This window comes from Poeciliopsis prolifica, unplaced genomic scaffold (genome assembly GCF_027474105.1).
Source record: "Poeciliopsis prolifica strain line A6 unplaced genomic scaffold, Auburn_PproV2 SCAFFOLD239, whole genome shotgun sequence".
In the NCBI taxonomy this organism is placed as follows: domain Eukaryota; kingdom Metazoa; phylum Chordata; class Actinopteri; order Cyprinodontiformes; family Poeciliidae; genus Poeciliopsis; species Poeciliopsis prolifica.
The window spans coordinates 96,196-115,097 of record NW_026562614.1 but is presented as its reverse complement, the minus strand read 5'-3'; the positions used below and the strand labels follow the sequence as shown (position 1 = coordinate 115,097).

Here is an 18,902-nt window from a genome sequence, read left to right as displayed (position 1 = left end):
AAATAAAACGGTGAGAATAAAGTTAGTGGGATGGAAACCAAAATCTATAAATGTCAGCATATCAAAAAACAACTGAAATAATAAATGGAAAAAAAGATCCAGAATAAGAATTACACAAAAATAAAATAAATGGAAACCAAAATGAAATATGACTGTAATCAGGCAGAACCTCAGAGGGAGGTAAATACTGAAATATATTTTTAAAAGCAGTAAACATAAAAATAACAGAAAAAGTGAAAAACTTTTTAAAAGCTTAAAGTTCAGCAGCAATAAAAACACAATGAATGAATCCAAAGTTTTAAAAACTAATTATCTGCATTTATGATTTAATAAGCTACAAATTATTTTGATTAAAAGGTTCTGGAAACATTACATCATCAGAATCGGACTGGAAATACTTCAACCGGTCCGGTTCCGGTTCTGGTGACGTTTCTTTACATCATGTTTGAAACAGAGACATGAGATGAGACCAATCTTTTATCTGGGCTCGGTTCTGTTCAGGTCCAAAGGAGAATGAAGAACAGAAGCTAGCGGGTTCTGTTAGTTCTGGTGGGTTCCAGTCGGGTTCTGGACCGTCAGAACCTCAGGAGGATGGGTACAGGCCCAGCCTCCTGGCAGCCTCAGAGATCCTCAGGGTTCTCCTGCTGGGGAACGGGTAGCGGATCAGAAGAGCCCCGGTTCCACCTCCTGGGTTCTGGTTCTGGTTCTGGTTCTGGTCCTGAGTGGCGCAGAGTCTGGTGAGGCTCCCCTGGACCGAGCGGAACCAGGACCAGCCGTGTGTGTGTCTCTGGGTGGGGCCTGTGAGGATGAGGAGGGGGAACATCTAGGGATGAAGATCAGAGGTGGATCGGGTCGGGACCAGAACCAGCTGGAGGCGGTTCTGGACCTGCAGAGGCTCCGTTCCGACTCCATGGCGATTGCAGGGCGGCGCCGGTGCAGGTCCAGGTGGACGTGCCACGGGTCCAACATCTTTGGTCAGGAGGGGAGGGAAAGGCCGCTTGCCATGATGACGTCCAACCCTGAGCAACAGGTACGATGCTGACGACAGACGAGCCTGGAGACACAAGAACTCAGAGATTAGAAAATGTGATTGATAATCTGATGGATCCTGATCAGCTGCATTGTATCCATTAGTTTAGCTAATAATAGGGCTAATCCCTAATGCCTCTTGAGGAGGAAAGGGTTAGGGTAGTTCGCTCAGGGCACCAAACAAGCTACATCTGCTAGGCTAGGACCACAGGCTAGTGCTAGGCTAGGACCGCTAAGCTAGGACCATAGGCTAGTGCTAGGCTAGGACTGCTAAGCTAGGACCATAGGCTAGTGCTAGGCTAGGACTGCTAAGCTAGGACCACAGGCTAGTGCTAGGCTAGGACCGCTAAGCTAGGACCACAGGCTAGTGCTAGAGTAGGACCACTAACCTAGGACCATAGGCTAGTGCTAGGCTAGGACTGCTAAGCTGGGACCATAGGCTAGTGCTAGGCTAGGATCACTAAGCTAGGACCATAGGCTAGGACCGCTAAGCTAGGACCATAGGCTAGTGCTAGGCTAGGACTGCTAGTGCTAGGCCAGGTCCGCTAAGCTAAGACCATAGGCCAGTGCTAGGCTAGGATTGCTAGGACCATAGCTAGTGCTAGGCTAGGACCAGAGGCTAGGACCGCTAAGCTAGTATAGGACCACATCTGGTAGGAGCTTTTCTGTGTCCTGTTGGGATCCCAGACTGGGTGCTGACTGATCACCTGCAGTGGAAACGCTGCTGTGGTCTTTGATACGGTTTGATTTGTTATTTATTATTGTTTTTATGCTGATCTGTTGGATAAAATCATCAGAAAACATTAAAGACATTAATCTGGACCAGAAGGACGATCAGCTGTTGGAACATGTGGAAGAGACACAGAGAGGACAGAGGACACATGTCTATCAGCTGGAAACTGAGCAGAAGCTTTTAAAGAACCAAACCCAGAATCCACCTGTCCCCTCACCTGTCCTCAGCAGGTGAAGCTCTGTCCTCTGCTTGTTTCTGCTCATCCTGTACTGCTGTCTCAGCGCAGACACATCCATCTTCCTCTTCCTAGTTCCTGCTCCCAGCAGGAACACCTGGCCCCGCCCCTCAGACTCACCTCTCTCTCTCTCTCTCTCTCTCTCTCTCTCTCTCTGTTTCTTTAAATCTCTCTACCCCGCCCCTAGGGCTCAGTGCGCATGCGCCTATCAGCGGCATGGCAGCAGAACCGGACTCTCCTCTCTACCTGGGCCTGGACTTCAGCACCCAGCAGGTAAGAGCAGAACCTCACCGGACCCGGTCCAACTGCAGGTTCCGGGAGACGCGCGTGTTTACGTAGCCGCGTGCATGCGCGTGGAAGGAAGCTTACTGCGCAGACGCAGAGCTACAGTGCAGAGAGTTTCAGACTTTGTTTATACCGGAAGTGATGAGGTTCACTTTGGGTCTTGTGCAGAGAGACCAGATTGGAGAACCGGTTCCGTGAAGAACTACTGGTTCTGACCCGAATGGACATTAACTATACAGTATCTTTTAACTAAAGAACAAGCGGAACCAGAACCTGTGGAAGGTCAAAGTTCACCCAGCAGAGTTCTGTCTGGTTTGATCAGATTTAACCTTTGAACCTGCAACGGTTCTGACCAGGTCTGACCCAGCAGAACTCACTGACCCAAAGAGGACTCTGAACTTTGACTTGCAGGAGTGAATGATCAGGGTCCAGTCGGGTCGGACCGCCTTGATGGGCCACCGACACCAGACTCACAATCCAACATGGTGACTGCGGAAATCCAGTCAGAATCAAGGACGTCCACCACCGGCTGGTTCTACAGCCCGGTTCCATCTGTTGGAACTGCTTTCGGAACCTAATCAATTAATCAATAATCAATAATCTGATTTGTGACGTTGTTCACTGTGTGATTTTCTGTTTCTAATGTAAAGCTCTTTGAAATGTCCTGTTGCTGAAATGTGCGGCACGGATCCATAAAATCCTGGTTGCTGAAGGACATTTTTAGCTTCTGAAACTGAATCCTGATGATCATGAAACCAAATCAGACAGAAATAATAAATCCTGAGACGTTTGTTTTCTGTGCAGGTTAAACACCCAGAGAACAAACCTTTCCACAGAAACAGGTTGTTTTCATGGGCTGTATGGTAGAGCAGTCGTCTTGCACTCAGAAGGTTTTAGGTTCGGTTCCAGCTTCCTCCTGCCACATGTCGATGTGCCTCTGGGCAAGGCACTTAACCTCAAATTCCCTGCCGGTCTGCGTATCGGTGCATGAATGTGTGTGAATGTGACTCTAGTGTCAAAATGTGTGGAAAAGCGCTTTATAACTTTATAAGTTTATAAGTTTATAACTTTATAACTTCATAAGTTCCATTGATACCATTTGATTTGTCAACAGTTTTTTTTTACCAAGAAATTATTAATGATTCTAACAAAGTAATTGTTATAAATTTATTCATTGATCGCATTAGCTCAAGACGGTTGCTAATTGGTGACTAGCCTGCTGTAACATTTCCAGGATGCTAATATCACGAAGAATCATTTCTGTTTTATTAAATATTAGCATTGCAAAGCTCTGTGCTAATGTTTACATTAATTATAGCTCATTTGTCTCAAATATACATGCAAACAATAAAGACCAAATATTGTTGTTATATTTATTATGTTAGCATGCTAACTCTAACGTTGTGTTTTCCGAGTTAGACTAAATATTGCTAATATTTAGTCTTTACTAAATACTAGCAATACTAAGCCACTAATGTTGATGTCCTAATAGCTAATTATTGTGAATTCATTTGGATTTTAAAATTAGCATTAGCTTGCATAGATGCACTGCCTACGTCAGGTTTGGTTAGCCATACCATGCTAATTTTAGCTGCACTGTTGGCACACTAACTGTAACTTTTTTGGATTTTAACTCTAAAGTGTGATGTAGTTCACCACTCTGAATGAGTCACCAGTTCATGACCTGTTCAAAGGTTAGTGGAGGGAAGCAGCTGGAAGTCAGTCTTGTAAGCCCCGCCCCAGCGCCTCCTGGTGGGCGGGGCAGTAATGGTATGTTGGTTGCAGCTGAAGGCGGTGGCCATCGATGGAGACCTGCGCCCGGTCCATCAGGTCAGCCTGCAGTTGACTCTGAGCTACCTGAGTTCAGGTAACGTCCAGCAGCTTTTATTCTAAAAGGGTGTGCCAGGCTTTTATTCTGAAAAGTGTCTTTGTTCAGGACTCAGGGAGGAGTTCACATCCATCCTGACGGGCTGACGGTCACCTCACCTGTGCTCATGTGGGTCAAGGTGAGACGGTTCACCTGGAGCTGAGCTCAGCGGACTGGAATCATTCTGCCTCCTGATTGGCTGTCTGTCCCTCAGGCTCTGGACCTGCTGCTGGACAGGATGAAGGCGGCGGGGTTCGGGTTCTCCGGGTCCGGGCGCTGTCCGGTTCCGGCCAGGTGAGGCTCTGGGTTCTGGGAGTGGCTTCGCCAGAACCGGACCAAAACCCTTCCTCTTCCTCCTCAGCAACATGGCGCCGTGTTCTGGAGGACTGGAGCGGCTTGGACTCTGGCCCAGCTGGACCCGGGTCAGAACCTGCACCAGCAGCTGAAGGTGTGTGTCCTGACTGTGTGTCCTCACAGTGTGTGTCCTGACTGTGTGTGTGTGTCCTCAGCACAGCTTCTCGGTCCAGGACAGTCCGTGTGGATGGACTCCAGCAGCGGGCCGCAGTGTGATGCCCTGCAGGAGGCAGCAGGGGGCGCCATGAGGCTGGCAGACATCACTGGATCCAGAGCCTACGAGGTTCACCTGTCTGTCCACCTGTCTGTCTTTCTGCTTGTCTGTCTCTCTGTCTGAAGGACGTGTCCATCTCCTCCTGAAGCGCTTCACAGGAAACCAGATCTCCAAAGTGCGGCAGACCCGACCGGACCAGTTCCAGGACACTGAGGTCAGAGCTACAGCAGTAGTTTAAGCTCCGCCCCTTTAGGCCCCGCCCCCAGGTGTTGTCTTCCTGTCTCATGTCCCCTTGTGTCTTTCAGAGGATCTCATTGGTCAGCAGCTTTGGGGCGTCTCTCTTCCTGGGTCGCTATGCTGCCATCGACTACAGCGATGTACTATCTGACCCCTGACCTCTGACCTCTGGTCGCTCACATGACCAGGAAGCTTCTCTGATTGGTTCATCAGGTTCTGGGATGAATCTGTTGGACATCCGGGACAGGAAGTGGTCTCAGGTCTGCCTGGACGCCCACGGCAACCAACCTGGAGCGCCTGCTGGGACAGCCGTGTCCGTCCACCGCCGTCCTGGTAACTGGGTTCCTGGTTTACTGGTCTTTACTGGTTACTGGTTCCTTCCTGCCCCTACTGGTCCTTCTTGGCGTTGCAGGGCCCGGTCTCGTCCTTCCTGCAGCGTCGCTATGGTTTCTCTGGGAGCTGCAGCGTCGTGGCGTTCACTGGAGACAACCCAGGTGGGACAGAGCAGGACGGGCTGGACGGGGGGGCCAGCAGGGGTCAGGAGGGGGCGGGGCAGGGGGCCAGGAGGGGGCGGGGCAGGGGCCAGGAGGGGGCGGGGCAGGGGGCCAGGAGGGGGCGGGGCAGGGGGCCAGCAGGGGGTCAGGAGGGGGCGGGGCAGGGGGCCAGCAGGGGGCAAGGAGGGGGCGGGGCAGGGGGCGGGGCAGGGGGCAGCAGGGGGCCAGCAGGGTCAGGGGTCGCCGCCCCAGCTGCACTAGCCTCCTTTGACTCACACAGAGAAATGATGAAATTTAATGATTTAATTTACAATATTTTGATGGAAATTAAAAAACTGAAATTAAATCTAAACAACAAAATGACTGAATAATTTAAAATATAAAAAATAAACGCAGCTAAACCAGAACCGTGTGAAGGTTCTGGTTCTGCTGTGGACCGGAGAACTTAGAACCTCCGGATCAGAACCTCCTGCTGACGTCTTCGTCTCTCCTCCTCTTCCTCAGCGTCTCTGGCAGGAATGCGTCTCCATCAGGGGGACATGGCGTGAGGCCCCGGTACCGATCTGTCTGTGGGACGTGTCCGTGTCCCTGAGTCCTCTCTCTCTCTCCAGGTCAGCCTGGGGACGAGCGACACTCTGTTCCTGTCCCTCTCTGAGCCGCGTCCGTCCCTGGAGGGACACGTCTTCCGCAGCCCGGTGGAGCCGGACGGCTTCATGGCTCTGCTCTGGTAGGACGGGTCCTCAGGCAGGTGCTGCCACCGCTGGCCCTTCACAATAAAAGCCTGTGTTTGTCCCCAGCTTTAAGAACGGATCTCTGACCCGGGAACGAGTCCGGAACCGGTGCTGCTCCGGGTCCTGGGACGTTTTCTCCCAGGCGCTGGACGGGACGCCGTTGGGGAACCACGGCAACATTGGTGGACACGCCGCCCTCTGTCGCCCTCTGTCCCCCAAGCTGTCCTCTCTCATGTCTGTCTGTCCCCCCAGGCTTTTATTTTGACACTATGGAGATCACGCCTCCCGCCGTCGGTCTGCATCGCTTCGATGCCAACGACCGCCAGGTCAGACAGGAAGCCCCGCCCCCTGCTGTCCCCTACCTGACCCTCTCCTGTCCCCCTGTCCCCTACCTGTCCCTCCCTAGTCCCCCTGTCCCCTACCTGACCCTCTCCTGTCCCCCTGTCCCCTACCTGTCCCTCCCTAGTCCCCCTGTCCCCTACCTGTCCCCTACCTGACGCTCCTGTCCCCCTGTCCCCTGCCTGTCCCCTACCTGTCCCTCCCTAGTCCCCCTGTCCCCTACCTGACGCTCTCCTGTCCCCCTGTCTCCAGGTGTCCTCCTGGAGTCCAGAGCTGGAGGTCCGGGCTCTGGTGGAGGGACAGTTTCTGTCCCGCCGGCTCCACGCTGAGAGACTCGGATACTCCATCGGTAGGACGAGTCTCTGTCCCGTGTCTCCTGATGTCCCGGCCCGATCAGAACCGGTACCGTTCTGTCTGTGTTTCAGGGTCCGGCAGTCGGGTTCTGGCCACCGGCGGCGCTTCAGCCAACAGGCAGATCCTGCAGGTGGTTCTTCAGGTTCTGCTGGAGGTTCTGGTGTCCAAATGGACCCGGTTCTGACCGCTGAGGTTCTGGTTCTGTTCAGGTTCTGTCCGACGTCTTCAACGCTCCGGTTTACACCATTGACCTGTCGGACTCCGCCGGCTTAGGCTCCGCCTACCGAGCCCTCCACGGTAACCATAGCAACGTTAACACAGCAGAGCCAACTTCCTGATTGGTCAACCACATGACCCGTCACAGGAAATGATGTCATCGGTCCAGTTTTTACCTGCGGCGCTGCAGTGCCTGGAGCGGCCACCAGGGGCAGCAGTTAGAGATTTATTCCGATTATTCAGAAAATAAATTCACATTTATTTTGATAAATCGTTTTGGCGGGAAGTGAGGAGGATCGTTTTTAACTTCTTCACAGGATTTTATTGAAACTTTAATCATAAAATCATGTTTTTTATTTTGACTCCTGTTGGTCATGTGGCTGAAACTCTGCCGTCTGATTGGCTGTTCCAGGTTTAGTGGCGGATTCTGGAGTCTCCTTCCTGGACCTGCTGAGGAACGCTCCAGAACCTCAGCAGGTGTGTCGCCCGCACCGCGCCGCTCCGCAGGTCAGCCGCCAGGCGATGGTGGAAAACCAGTAAACACGACCAGTTATCACCTGAAGCCCCGCCCCTGAAGCTGTGGGGCGGGGCTTCAGGTATAGCTGGTCTCTGTGGAGCAGCTGATTGGCTCTGACCTCACAGGTAAACAGGAAGTGGCGTTTTTCTTCTGCTCCAGGTTTACGACCCGATGTTGAGGCGCTACGCTGAACTGGAGCAGAAGGTTCTGGAGAAGAGCCGCACCTGAGACCAGCCGGCCAATCAGAAGGCTGCGTTGGACCTCATGGTTTCCATGGTGACTGGTTCTGCTCTCTAATTGGTCGGATCCGATGGTTCTGGATCCTCCGGAGAGAGACGGGTCAAACTGATTTCTGTCATTTCTAGTTTCTAATAATAAAATCAGATGAAAATCATCTCAGGTTCTGACCCGGTTCTGTTGTTTATTATAGATTAGAATCTATAGAGACCTGGAGGCCTGGATCAGGCCCGGTTCTGGTCCTCTAGAACAAGCAGAACCTTGGTCTCATCACGCTGGGTTTCTTCAGAACCAGCTGGTCCGATCCGGTTGGTGGGTTACGGCAGCAGAACCTCAGTGGGTGGTGGAGGTTCTGATGGCGACCCGGGTCACAGCAGGTCCAGATGAACAGAGTCCAGGTCTGGTTCTGTTGGGTTCTGCCCACGTTGGTCCTTTCTGCCTTCCAGAACCTCAACCGGTCCCCTCACACAACTTCCGGTTGGGACTTTCAGAATAAAAGCCTACGATTGAACAAACAAGTCCATCAGAGACCCAGAAGAACCAGGTCCAGTCCGGAGTCCAACCGGGTTTATTCAGAGACGGGAGGCTGCTCCACCTGAGGGGGCGGGTCCTCCGCTTGGCTCCGCCCCCTTTAGCATGACCCCAGGACGTCCGGCAGCGGGACGTCCGGCAGCGTGACGTCCTTCAGCATGACGTCCTTCAGCGTGACGTCCTGCTGCAGGACGTCCTGCAGCAGCAGCTGCTCTGAGCTCCGGTGAGTCTGGAGGTTCTGCTGCAGGGAACTGGACCCATGAAACCGTCTCACACTCCTGACGCTCCAGACACACGGGTTCCTCACACAGACGGCAAACCCTCTCTGGTTCTGGTTCCTGCTTGGTTCCAACCGGATCAGAACCTCTGCTGGTCAGAAGATTCTCCTCATGCAGAGAAAGTTCAGGAAAATCAGTTCTGACTTTTAATAACTGGATTTTCCTTCATTGTAGAAATAAAATAATCGATCATAGAGTTTCACTCTAGATGCTGAAAACAGGACAAATATCTACATTTTTCAGTCAGACTAAGTTTAGATCTATAGTGATTTATAAACCACTTTGTGTTTGAAACATTAAATAATAAACTGAGTTCAGTTCATATTGTTATGATCATCATGTTGTAGCAGTCAGCATCGCAGTGAATCTGAAGAGGCCTCTGACTGAAGTCCTGCAGGAATGTTGAGATTAATCTGTTGGAAACTCAGAAATTTAGTTGTTTGTTGTAGAAAATTTGAGTTTTCTGGCAGAAATTTTTTGTTTTCCAGCAGCAGCCATGTTCCTGTGATGTCATCATCCAGATTGTTCTGTTGAACTTGGTGATGGACGGAGGAGACGCTCCTCTGGGACGTGGGGGCAAAGGTCAGGGATCACTGGAGCTATTGAGATGCTAATCTGAAATGCTTGATTTAGAGTCGTGACCTTCAGGGTCGTTCCTAGATGGAAGAGCGGAGGGTGAATCGGGGGGAATGGATTGGGTCACTCTGCAGCAGCTGCAGAACCAAACCAGAACCAGAACCGCTCTGATGCAGATCCAACATGTTTCCTGTAAATCTGAACCAGAAACCAGATGAGATCCAAAACGTTTTACCTCAAGAGTCTCACCTCCGACTCCTCTGCTCTGCAGCCGGAGGGAGGTTGAAGGAAGACTGTGGATAACAGGAAGTAGGAAACAGGAAGTGGTCAGCAGCGGTCTGGATCTGACTGGATCCGGCTGGGTCTCTGTCAACTTTTCCCTCCTTTCATCTAAAATCAATGGGACAATCTAAAGTGTTCACGCCTCAAAAGATCAGCTTTTGTTGCTGCACAGGTCAGAGGTCACGTCTCAGTGGCCTCAGCTTGATAGAGCCTGCAGCGCCACCTGCTGGTTTCCCGTTTAATGGAACCAAACCTGACCTGTGACCCTTCTGGCAGAGAAATACCTGAGAGGATTCCGTCCAGCTGCATGTCCTGCTTCCTGGGAGCTGCAAGGAAACACAGCAGTGGGTTCAGGAGATCCTGGTTCTGTCCAGTTTCTGTGGGTTCCTTCAGGTCCGGGACGGTTCTGCTCACAGGATCAGCAGCTGGTGTGAAAACATCTGTTCACATCAGTCTGGTTCTGTACGGAAATACTAAATTACGTCTCATCATTTTCCACAGTGTTTTATTGCTGATCACTTTTCATCCAGGCATTTCTAAAAGGAGGAAGAGAAATCTAACAGAATGAAACTTTCAAAAACATTTCAGGGGTCCCCTGCTCTAGACCAGGACTGCCTGCTCTAGACCAGAGGACCCCATCTCTAGACCAGAGGTCCCCAGCTCTAGACCAGGGGTCCCCAGCTCTAGACCAGAGGTCCCAATTTCTAGACCAGGGGTCCCCAGCTCTAGACCAGGGGTCCCCAGCTCTAGACAGGGGTCCCCAGCTCTAGACCAGGGGTCCCCATCTAGACCAGAGGTCCCCAGCTCTAGACCAGAGGTCCCCATCTCTAGACCAGAGGTCCCCATCTCTAGACCAGAGGTCCCCAGCTCTAGACCAGAGGTCCCCAGCTCTAGACCAGGACTGCCCTGCTCTAGACCAGAGGTCCCCATCTCTAGACCAGGGGTCCCCAGCTCTAGACCAGGGTCCCCAGCTCTAGACAGGGGTCCCCAGCTCTAGACCAGGGGTCCCCATCTCTAGACCAGAGGTCCCCAGCTCTAGACCAGAGGTCCCCATCTCTAGACCAGAGGTCCCCATCTCTAGACCAGAGGTCCCCAGCTCTAGACCAGAGGTCCCCAGCTCTAGACCAGGACTGCCCTGCTCTAGACCAGAGGTCCCCATCTCTAGACCAGAGGTCCCCAGCTCTAGACCAGAGGTCCCCATCTCTAGACCAGGACTGCCCTGCTCTAGACCAGGGGTCCCCAGCTCTAGACCAGAGGTCCCCAGCTCTAGACCAGAGGACCCCAGCTCTAGACCAGAGGTCCCCAGCTCTAGACCAGGACTGCCCTGCTCTAGACCAGGGGTCCCCAGCTCTAGACCAGAGGTCCCAGCTCTAGACCAGAGGTCCCCAGCTCTAGACCAGAGGTCCCCAGCTCTAGACCAGAGGTCCCCATCTCTAGACCAGAGGTCCCCATCTCTAGACCAGAGGTCCCCAGCTCTAGACCAGAGGTCCCCATCTCTAGACCAGAGGTCCCCAGCTCTAGACCAGAGGTCCCCATCTCTAGACCAGAGGTCCCCAGCTCTAGACCAGAGGTCCCCATCTCTAGACCAGAGGTCCCCAGCTCTAGACCAGAGGTCCCCAGCTCTAGACCAGGACTGCCCTGCTGTAGACCAGGGGTCCCCAGCTCTAGACCAGAGGTCCCCAGCTCTAGACCAGGGTCCCCCTGCTCTAGACCAGGACTGCCAGCTCTAGACCAGAGGTCCCCATCTCTAGACCAGGTCCCCATCTCTAGACCAGAGGTCCCCAGCTCTAGACCAGAGGTCCCCATCTCTAGACCAGAGGTCCCCAGCTCTAGACCAGAGGTCCCCAGCTCTAGACCAGGACTGCCCTGCTCTAGACCAGAGGTCCCCATCTCTAGACCAGAGGTCCCCAGCTCTAGACCAGAGTCCCCAGCTCTAGACCAGGACTGCCCTGCTCTAGACCAGAGGTCCCCATCTCTAGACCAGAGGTCCCATCTCTAGACCAGAGGTCCCCATCCTCTAGACCAGAGGTCCCCATCTCTAGACCAGAGGTCCCCAGCTCTAGACCAGGGGTCCCCAGCTCTAGACAGGGGTCCCCAGCTCTAGACCAGGGGTCCCCAGCTCTAGACCAGAGGACCCCAGCTCTAGACCAGAGGTCCCCATCTCTAGACCAGGGGTCCCCATCTCTAGACCAGGGGTCCCCAGCTCTAGACCAGAGGACCCCAGCTCTAGACCAGAGGTCCCCATCTCTAGACCAGGGTCCCCATCTCTAGACCAGAGGTCCCCAGCTCTAGACCAGAGGTCCCCAGCTCTAGACCAGGACTGCCCTGCTCTAGACCAGAGGTCCCCATCTCTAGACCAGAGGTCCCCAGCTCTAGACCAGAGGTCCCCCAGCTCTAGACCAGAGTCCCCAATCTCTAGACCAGAGGTCCCCAGCTCTAGACCAGAGGTCCCATCTCTAGACCAGGACTGCCCTGCTCTAGACCAGGGGTCCCCAGCTCTAGACCAGAGGTCCCCAGCTCTAGACCAGAGGTCCCCAGCTCTAGACCAGAGGTCCCCATCTCTAGACCAGGGTCCCCAGCTCTAGACCAGAGGTCCCCAGCTCTAGACCAGAGGTCCCCATCTCTAGACCAGGGTCCCCAGCTCTAGACCAGGACTGCCCTGCTCTAGACCAGAGGTCCCCAGCTCTAGACCAGAGGTCCCCAGCTCTAGACCAGAGGTCCCCATCTCTAGACCAGGGGTCCCCAGCTCTAGACCAGGACTGCCCTGCTCTAGACCAGGGGTCCCCAGCTCTAGACCAGAGGTCCCCAGCTCTAGACCAGAGGTCCCCAGCTCTAGACCAGAGGTCCCCATCTCTAGACCAGAGGTCCCCATCTCTAGACCAAGGTCCCCAGCTCTAGACCAGAGGTCCCCATCTCTAGACCAGAGGTCCCCAGCTCTAGACCAGGGTCCCCATCTCTAGACCAGAGGGTCCCCAGCTCTAGACCAGATGGTCCCCATCTCTAGACCAGAGGTCCCCAGCTCTAGACCAGAGGTCCCCCAGCTCTAGACCAGGACTGCCCTGCTCTAGACCAGGGTCCCCAGCTCTAGACCAGAGGTCCCCAGCTCTAGACCAGTGGTCCCAGCTCTAGACCAGGACTGCCCAGCTCTAGACCAGCTGTCCCCATCTCTAGACAGAGGTCCCCATCTCTAGACCAGAGGTCCCCAGCTCTAGACCAGAGGTCCCCATCTCTAGACCAGAGGTCCCCAGCTCTAGACCAGGACTGCCCTGCTCTAGACCAGAGGTCCCCAGCTCTAGACCAGAGGTCCCATCTCTAGACCAGAGGTCCCATCTCTAGACCAGAGGTCCCCAGCTCTAGACCAGGACTGCCCTGCTCTAGACCAGGGGTCCCCAGCTCTAGACCAGAGGTCCCTGAGGCCGGCATCCTGCATGTTTCAGTGCCCTGGTTTAACACATCCGGGTCAAATGAGGCCTAAAGAAACACTGGCACGGTGAAAAGGTTGTTGGTACCACCAGGGAGAGACTACAACGTGCAGGATGCCGACCCTCTACGACCCACTTTGGGGACCCTGCTCTAGATTATATATTTCTAGTAACGTGCAACTTAAAATGTGGCTTCCTCTAAAACTGAACAAGTTTTAGATGATTTTATTCTGTAAATGTAACTGTTAGAGCCTTAAATATGAAAATATGTGAGTTCTTTGTGTGATGTTTGTTTTTTTATTTGATCACATTTAGATAAGACTGATATTTACGGAAGAGAATTAGGGCCAATGGAAAAAAAAAAAAATGTCCGAAAATTTTTTTTTCAGTGGTTCAGTATGGAAGCCCGTTTCCGCCACTCTGTTAAAAAATTTAATAAAATTATCTCATTATAATGAGATAGTATCTCAAAATAATGAGATAGTATCTCAATATAATGAGATAGTATGTCATTATAATGAGATAGTATCTCATTATAATGAGATATTATCTCAAAATAATGAGATAGTATCTCAATAAATGAGATAGTATGTCTTTATAATGAGATAGTATGTCATTATAATGAGATAGTATCTCATTATAATGATATAGTATCTCAATATAATGAGATAGTATGTCATTATAATGAGATATTATCTCAAAATAATAAGATAGTATCTAATGAGATACTATCTTATTATAATGAGATTATTTTATTTTATTTTTTTAACAGAGTGGCGGAAACGGGCTTCCATAGTTCAGAATATGTTAAAAAAGAAGAAAAAAAAATTGTGGCCCAAAAAAAAAAAAAAAAAAAACAATTGTGGCCCAGAAAAAAAAAAATTGTGACAAAAAAAAAATTTGTGGCCAGAAAAAAAAAAAATGTCACAATTCGGACTGATGGGCGCCAGCAGCAACCACACAGACGCGAGTTGTGGCGGACAGCCAATGTTCTGGAGAAAATGTCTGATTTTAAGCGACTTTTTACGTGCCAGAAGAGTACCAGAAGCGTCCATTGCACTAATGGAAGAACAAAGGTGAGTAAATCAAATGGGATAGTCAGTGTCTAAAGCCGAACGGTTACGGCTAGCTGTTAGCATGTTGTTAGCATACGCGTTAAAGGAATAAGCTGATTTACAATGTTAGATCACACGAATGAATATAGGATATAACAGCTGTTAATTGCTGGATTGTCTCTAAAGTGTTTGGTATGTTTATTTTATTGTTGTTCTGTTTGAATGTTTTACAATTAAACTAAGGTTAGCTGTATATGTCAGCCACCTTCTAAATAATGTCTGCTGTGTTAAACTGCAACTTTTAGTTCAGTAGAGGACAGAAACTATAGTACAAAGTGACAGACGTTTATATATGCATATATTTAAAAGGAAAATATCATAGCCTTATCCAATTTGATCGACCCTCCATAAACAGAGTGCACAGTTTTGGATGAAACTTATTTCAAGCCTTTCTGGTTGATGGTCACTTTACAGGAGATTTTTTTGGATAAAAGCCTTATCCAATTCTGCTTTCTTAATCTTATTCAGGTAAAGGTGTATACTGGTACACTGCAATGTTTTTGTTTTAAAAAGTATGAAAAGCATATCTTCTGGTATGTTACTTGGAGGCCTCAAGAGATCCACTTATGCTGCTGATTTGTATATAAGGTTAAGAGAAGAAATTCTTCAAAGTATTTAGCAACTTTCAGTGTGCATAAAGATCATTTAAAAAGTGTTGCTATTATCTCCATCATGCCATTGGATAGTGTTTGCAATGTGATAGGTGCCCTGTAAACAGGGCTTCTGCTCTACATCTAATTAAAGATGAAAAGTATGCAAGCAAACAGAACCTTTTTGACTCACCTTTTGTTCTTCCATTAGTGCAATGGACGCTTCTGGTACTTCTGGCACGTAAAAAGTCGCTTAAATCAGACATTTTCTCCAGAACATTGGCTGTCCGCCACAACTCGCGTCTGTGTGGTTGCTGCTGGCGCCCATCAGTCCGAATTGTGACATTTGTTTGTTTGTTTTTTTTTTCTGGCCCACAATTTTTTTTTTTTTTTTTTTTCTGGGCCACAATTTTTTTTTTTTTTTTTTTTGGGCCACAATTTTTTTTTTCTTCTTTTTTAACCTATTCTGAACCACTGAAAAAAAATTTTCGGACATTTTTTTCCCAGTGGCCCTAATCCTCTTCCGTAGAGATATTTGTTCAATTTTTATTGCGAAATTGTTTTATTTTGATAGGCATACTTCCTGTTGGGTGGTATTAGAATAAACTTTGACGGATTGCTTACTAGACACGTTTTTCACCATGTAAACTGTGTATCTTTGGAAAAAAGGGAATTGTAAACTGTCGCTGTCCTTTTTATTTGTATCTTTATAAATATAATTTTTTGCTAAATTCACGGTTTTCACGCGTCCTTCACTCTCAGTGTTTAAGGAATGACGCAGATATTCGATCTGTTGTCATAACAGTAACTCTGAGTGTGAGGAAATGTTGAACTTTGATCAGAAATTGTTAAGTTTTATCCTTGAAATGAACTTTGAAGCGGTCCTGATAGAAGTTAAAACTGTAAACAATTAAAAACAATCCCACCTGAACGGATTTTACTTTGGAAATCGGTTACCGGAAGTGATAGCGTGGTTTCAGGCTGATGCTAGCAGGTTTAGAAGATGTTTGAAAGCTTCATGATTTTACGCAGCGTCCTCAGGGCTCGGTACCGTTCGGGATTCAGAGCTTCAAAGTATCGGCAGCAGGCGGTGGAGCTCGGACACAAACTCAGGTACTGCTCCGGAGCTGCTGCTAGCAGGCTAATGGTAGCATCTCTGGTCGGGGGTCAGTCAGCTCGTCGGATTTTGGATCGGAACCAGTGGGTATACGGACAGGATGTGGACCAGAACACGTTATGACTTTATGAAATATATGCGTCCCTTTAAACTGCTGCTGGTTAAACACGCTGGTCTGTTCAAGGTTAGCTGTAATGCGACTGAAATAATACGTCAGCCCGTCCGCCATGTTGTGAGAGGCAAGTTCTCCTGCTGTTAGAGGATCATCGTTATTGATGACTTCATTTACAACGATTTATGATGAAATTAAGATATACATCAAAATATTAATTCTGTACTTTAAGGTCCTTCGGACAAAAATGCGAGGGATTTTATTTAACCAAAGAAAATATAAATTTCAGTTAAAATAACAATATAACTTTAGTTTTTAAATCAGGACAATTTTTATTAATATTTAGCTTTGAATGTAAAACTTTTTCTGTTTTTCTAAAGCAATAACTTGGAGGTGTATTTAATGTGCTGCAGGAGCTGCTCGGCCACTAGAGGGCGTCAGAGTGCTGGATCTGACCAGGTGAGCTCCGCAGGCCGCTGCTGGTTCCGGTCCACTCAGTTGCTGACATGTGTCTGGGTGTTTGCAGGGTTCTGGCCGGTCCGTTTGCCACCATGATCCTGGGAGACCTGGGAGCCGAGGTGATCAAGGTGGAGAGGCCAGGTGAGTTCTGGGTAGTGGCTGAAGGATTGTGGGAAACCTGACTGTTGCCGATGTGGTGGTTCTGTTGGACAGGTGTAGGAGACGACACCAGAACCTGGGGCCCGCCGTTTGCTGCCTCAGAGAGCGTCTACTTCCTGAGCGTGAACCGGAATAAGAAGGTGAAATCTCTGCGACGCAACCGGAAATGAAAATTTTAGCGTCTTAACTCCTGTATTGTTGTTTTCTGTGTTCATCCTGGCGGAGAGGTGCTGCGTCTACTTGGGCATTTTGAGTTATTTACAGATTCTGAGCTTCCAATGATGTCAAACACATGGAAATAAAAACATTAATTGTTCTTTACTACCAAGTGTTATGTGCATTAATAACATTTAAGGCTATTTATGATTTAGAAGTACAATTAAAGAAAAATAGACTAGAGTTACTTTAACACGAGCAAAAAATATTTTTCTGCACTGTTAAATATTAAAATAATTAACACATTTCTATAAATTGTATTTGATTAGTTTAATCATTTTTAATTAAATAAAATCACAATAGCTGTTGACCTGAAAGCAGAGCATAATTAATTACCAAGCAAAGGCATAAAACAAAGACTAGCAGAGCCGATTCCTCCCGCACGGAGCCGTTCAAAGGAATCATTCACTGGTGAACTACAGCAGCTTCAGCTTCCTCTGGTCACATCATATTCCCGGGGTTTTTTCTTCCCACCTCTATCTGCAGCTTTTCTGTTGAGAACCCATTTTAAGCCAGTTCTCCATCCGTATTTTTAATTAAATCTTTGCTAAGCTAGCTGTAGCATCACTTTGAGCTGACGTCACGGCAAATAAACGGTCACTGTCATGCAGTACCTCGCCCACCACTAGGGGCGCCCGCGGATCACCAGTTTGAACAAGACTGATCTAATCTGACCTATGACCTCCAACCCTGTTACAATCCATCTGAGTTAATTTATTTTGGTAAATTTAAACAAAACCAGAGAAAAAAAACGATTATAACAAATAAATGAAAGCTGAGGAAGTAGAGAACAGGCAGATTTCTGATCCACATTCATCTGTTCCAGAGCATCGCAGTCGACCTGAAGCACCGCAGAGGAGCAGAGGTCATCCAGCAGGTACGACCCGAGAGGTCACCAGGCCATGAGAGAGCTCACTGTGTGTGTGTTCACGGTGTGTGTGTTCACGTGTGTGTGTTCACTGTGTGTGTGTTCACGGTGTGTGTGTTCACGGTGTGTGTGTTCACTGTGTGTGTGTTCACGGTGTGTGTGTTCACGGTGTGTGTGTTCACGGTGTGTGTGTTCACTGTGTGTGTGTTCACGGTGTGTGTGTTCATGGTGTGTGTGTTCACGGTGTGTGTTTTCATGGTGTGTGTGTTCACGGTGTGTGTTCACGGTGTGTTCACGGTGTGTGTTCATGGTGTGTGTTCACTGTGTGTGTGTTCATGGTGTGTTCACTGTGTGTGTGTTCACGGTGTGTGTTCACGGTGTGTGTTCATGGTGTGTGTTCACTGTGTGTGTGTTCACGGTGTGTGTTCACGGTGTGTTCACGGTGTGTTCACGTGTGTGTTCATGGTGTGTGTTCACGGTGTGTGTTCACGGTGTGTGTTCACGGTGTGTTCACGGTGTGTGTTCACGGTGTGTGTTCACTGTGTGTGTTCACGGTGTGTGTTCACGGTGTGTGTTCACGGTGTGTGTTCACGGTGTGTGTTCACGGTGTGTGTTTTCATGGTGTGTGTGTTCACGGTGTGTGTGTTCATGGTGTGTGTTCACGGTGTGTGTTTTCATGGTGTGTGTTCACTGTGTGTGTGTTCATGGTGTGTGTTCATGGTGTGTGTTTTCATGGTGTGTGTTCACTGTGTGTGTGTTCATGGTGTGTGTTCATGGTGTGTGTTTTCATGGTGTGTGTTCACTGTGTGTGTGTTCATGGTGTGTGTTCACTGTGTGTGTGTTCACGGTGTGTGTTCACGGTGTGTGTGTTCATGGTGTGTGTTCATGGTGTGTGTTTTCATGGTGTGTGTTCACGGTGTGTGTTTTCATGGTGTGTGTTCACTGTGTGTGTGTTCATGTGTGTTCATGGTGTGTGTTTTCATGGTGTGTGTTCACTGTGTGTGTGTTCATGGTGTGTGTTCACTGTGTGTGTGTTCACGGTGTGTGTTCACGGTGTGTGTTCACGGTGTGTGTGTTCACGGTGTGTGTTCATGGTGTGTGTTCACTGTGTGTGTGTTCACGGTGTGTGTTCACGGTGTGTGTTCACGGTGTGTTCACGGTGTGTGTTCATGGTGTGTTCACGGTGTGTGTTCACGGTGTGTGTTCACGGTGTGTGTTCATGGTGTGTGTTCACTGTGTGTGTGTTCACGGTGTGTGTTCATGGTGTGTGTTCATGGTGTGTGTTTTTCATGGTGTGTGTTCACTGTGTGTGTGTTCATGGGTGTGTTCATGGTG

General features: G+C 49.4%; 1 protein-coding gene and 1 pseudogene across 1 annotated transcript in view; both read left to right on the top strand.

Annotated features, from left to right (window-relative positions):
- Positions 1-2,198: 2,198 nt before the first annotated feature.
- LOC129357338 (xylulose kinase-like) lies at positions 2,199-7,999 on the top strand (annotated as a pseudogene).
- A 7,195-nt stretch (positions 8,000-15,194) lies between these two features.
- Positions 15,195-18,902, top strand: part of sugct (succinyl-CoA:glutarate-CoA transferase) — a 43,392-nt gene continuing 39,684 nt past the window's right edge. Inside the window, 6 exon segments of the mRNA XM_055026637.1 lie at positions 15,195-15,713; positions 15,715-15,749; positions 16,279-16,324; positions 16,392-16,465; positions 16,538-16,623; positions 17,526-17,576. Coding sequence (XP_054882612.1) covers positions 15,640-15,713; positions 15,715-15,749; positions 16,279-16,324; positions 16,392-16,465; positions 16,538-16,623; positions 17,526-17,576 — 366 coding nt within the window. The 5' untranslated portion in view covers positions 15,195-15,639.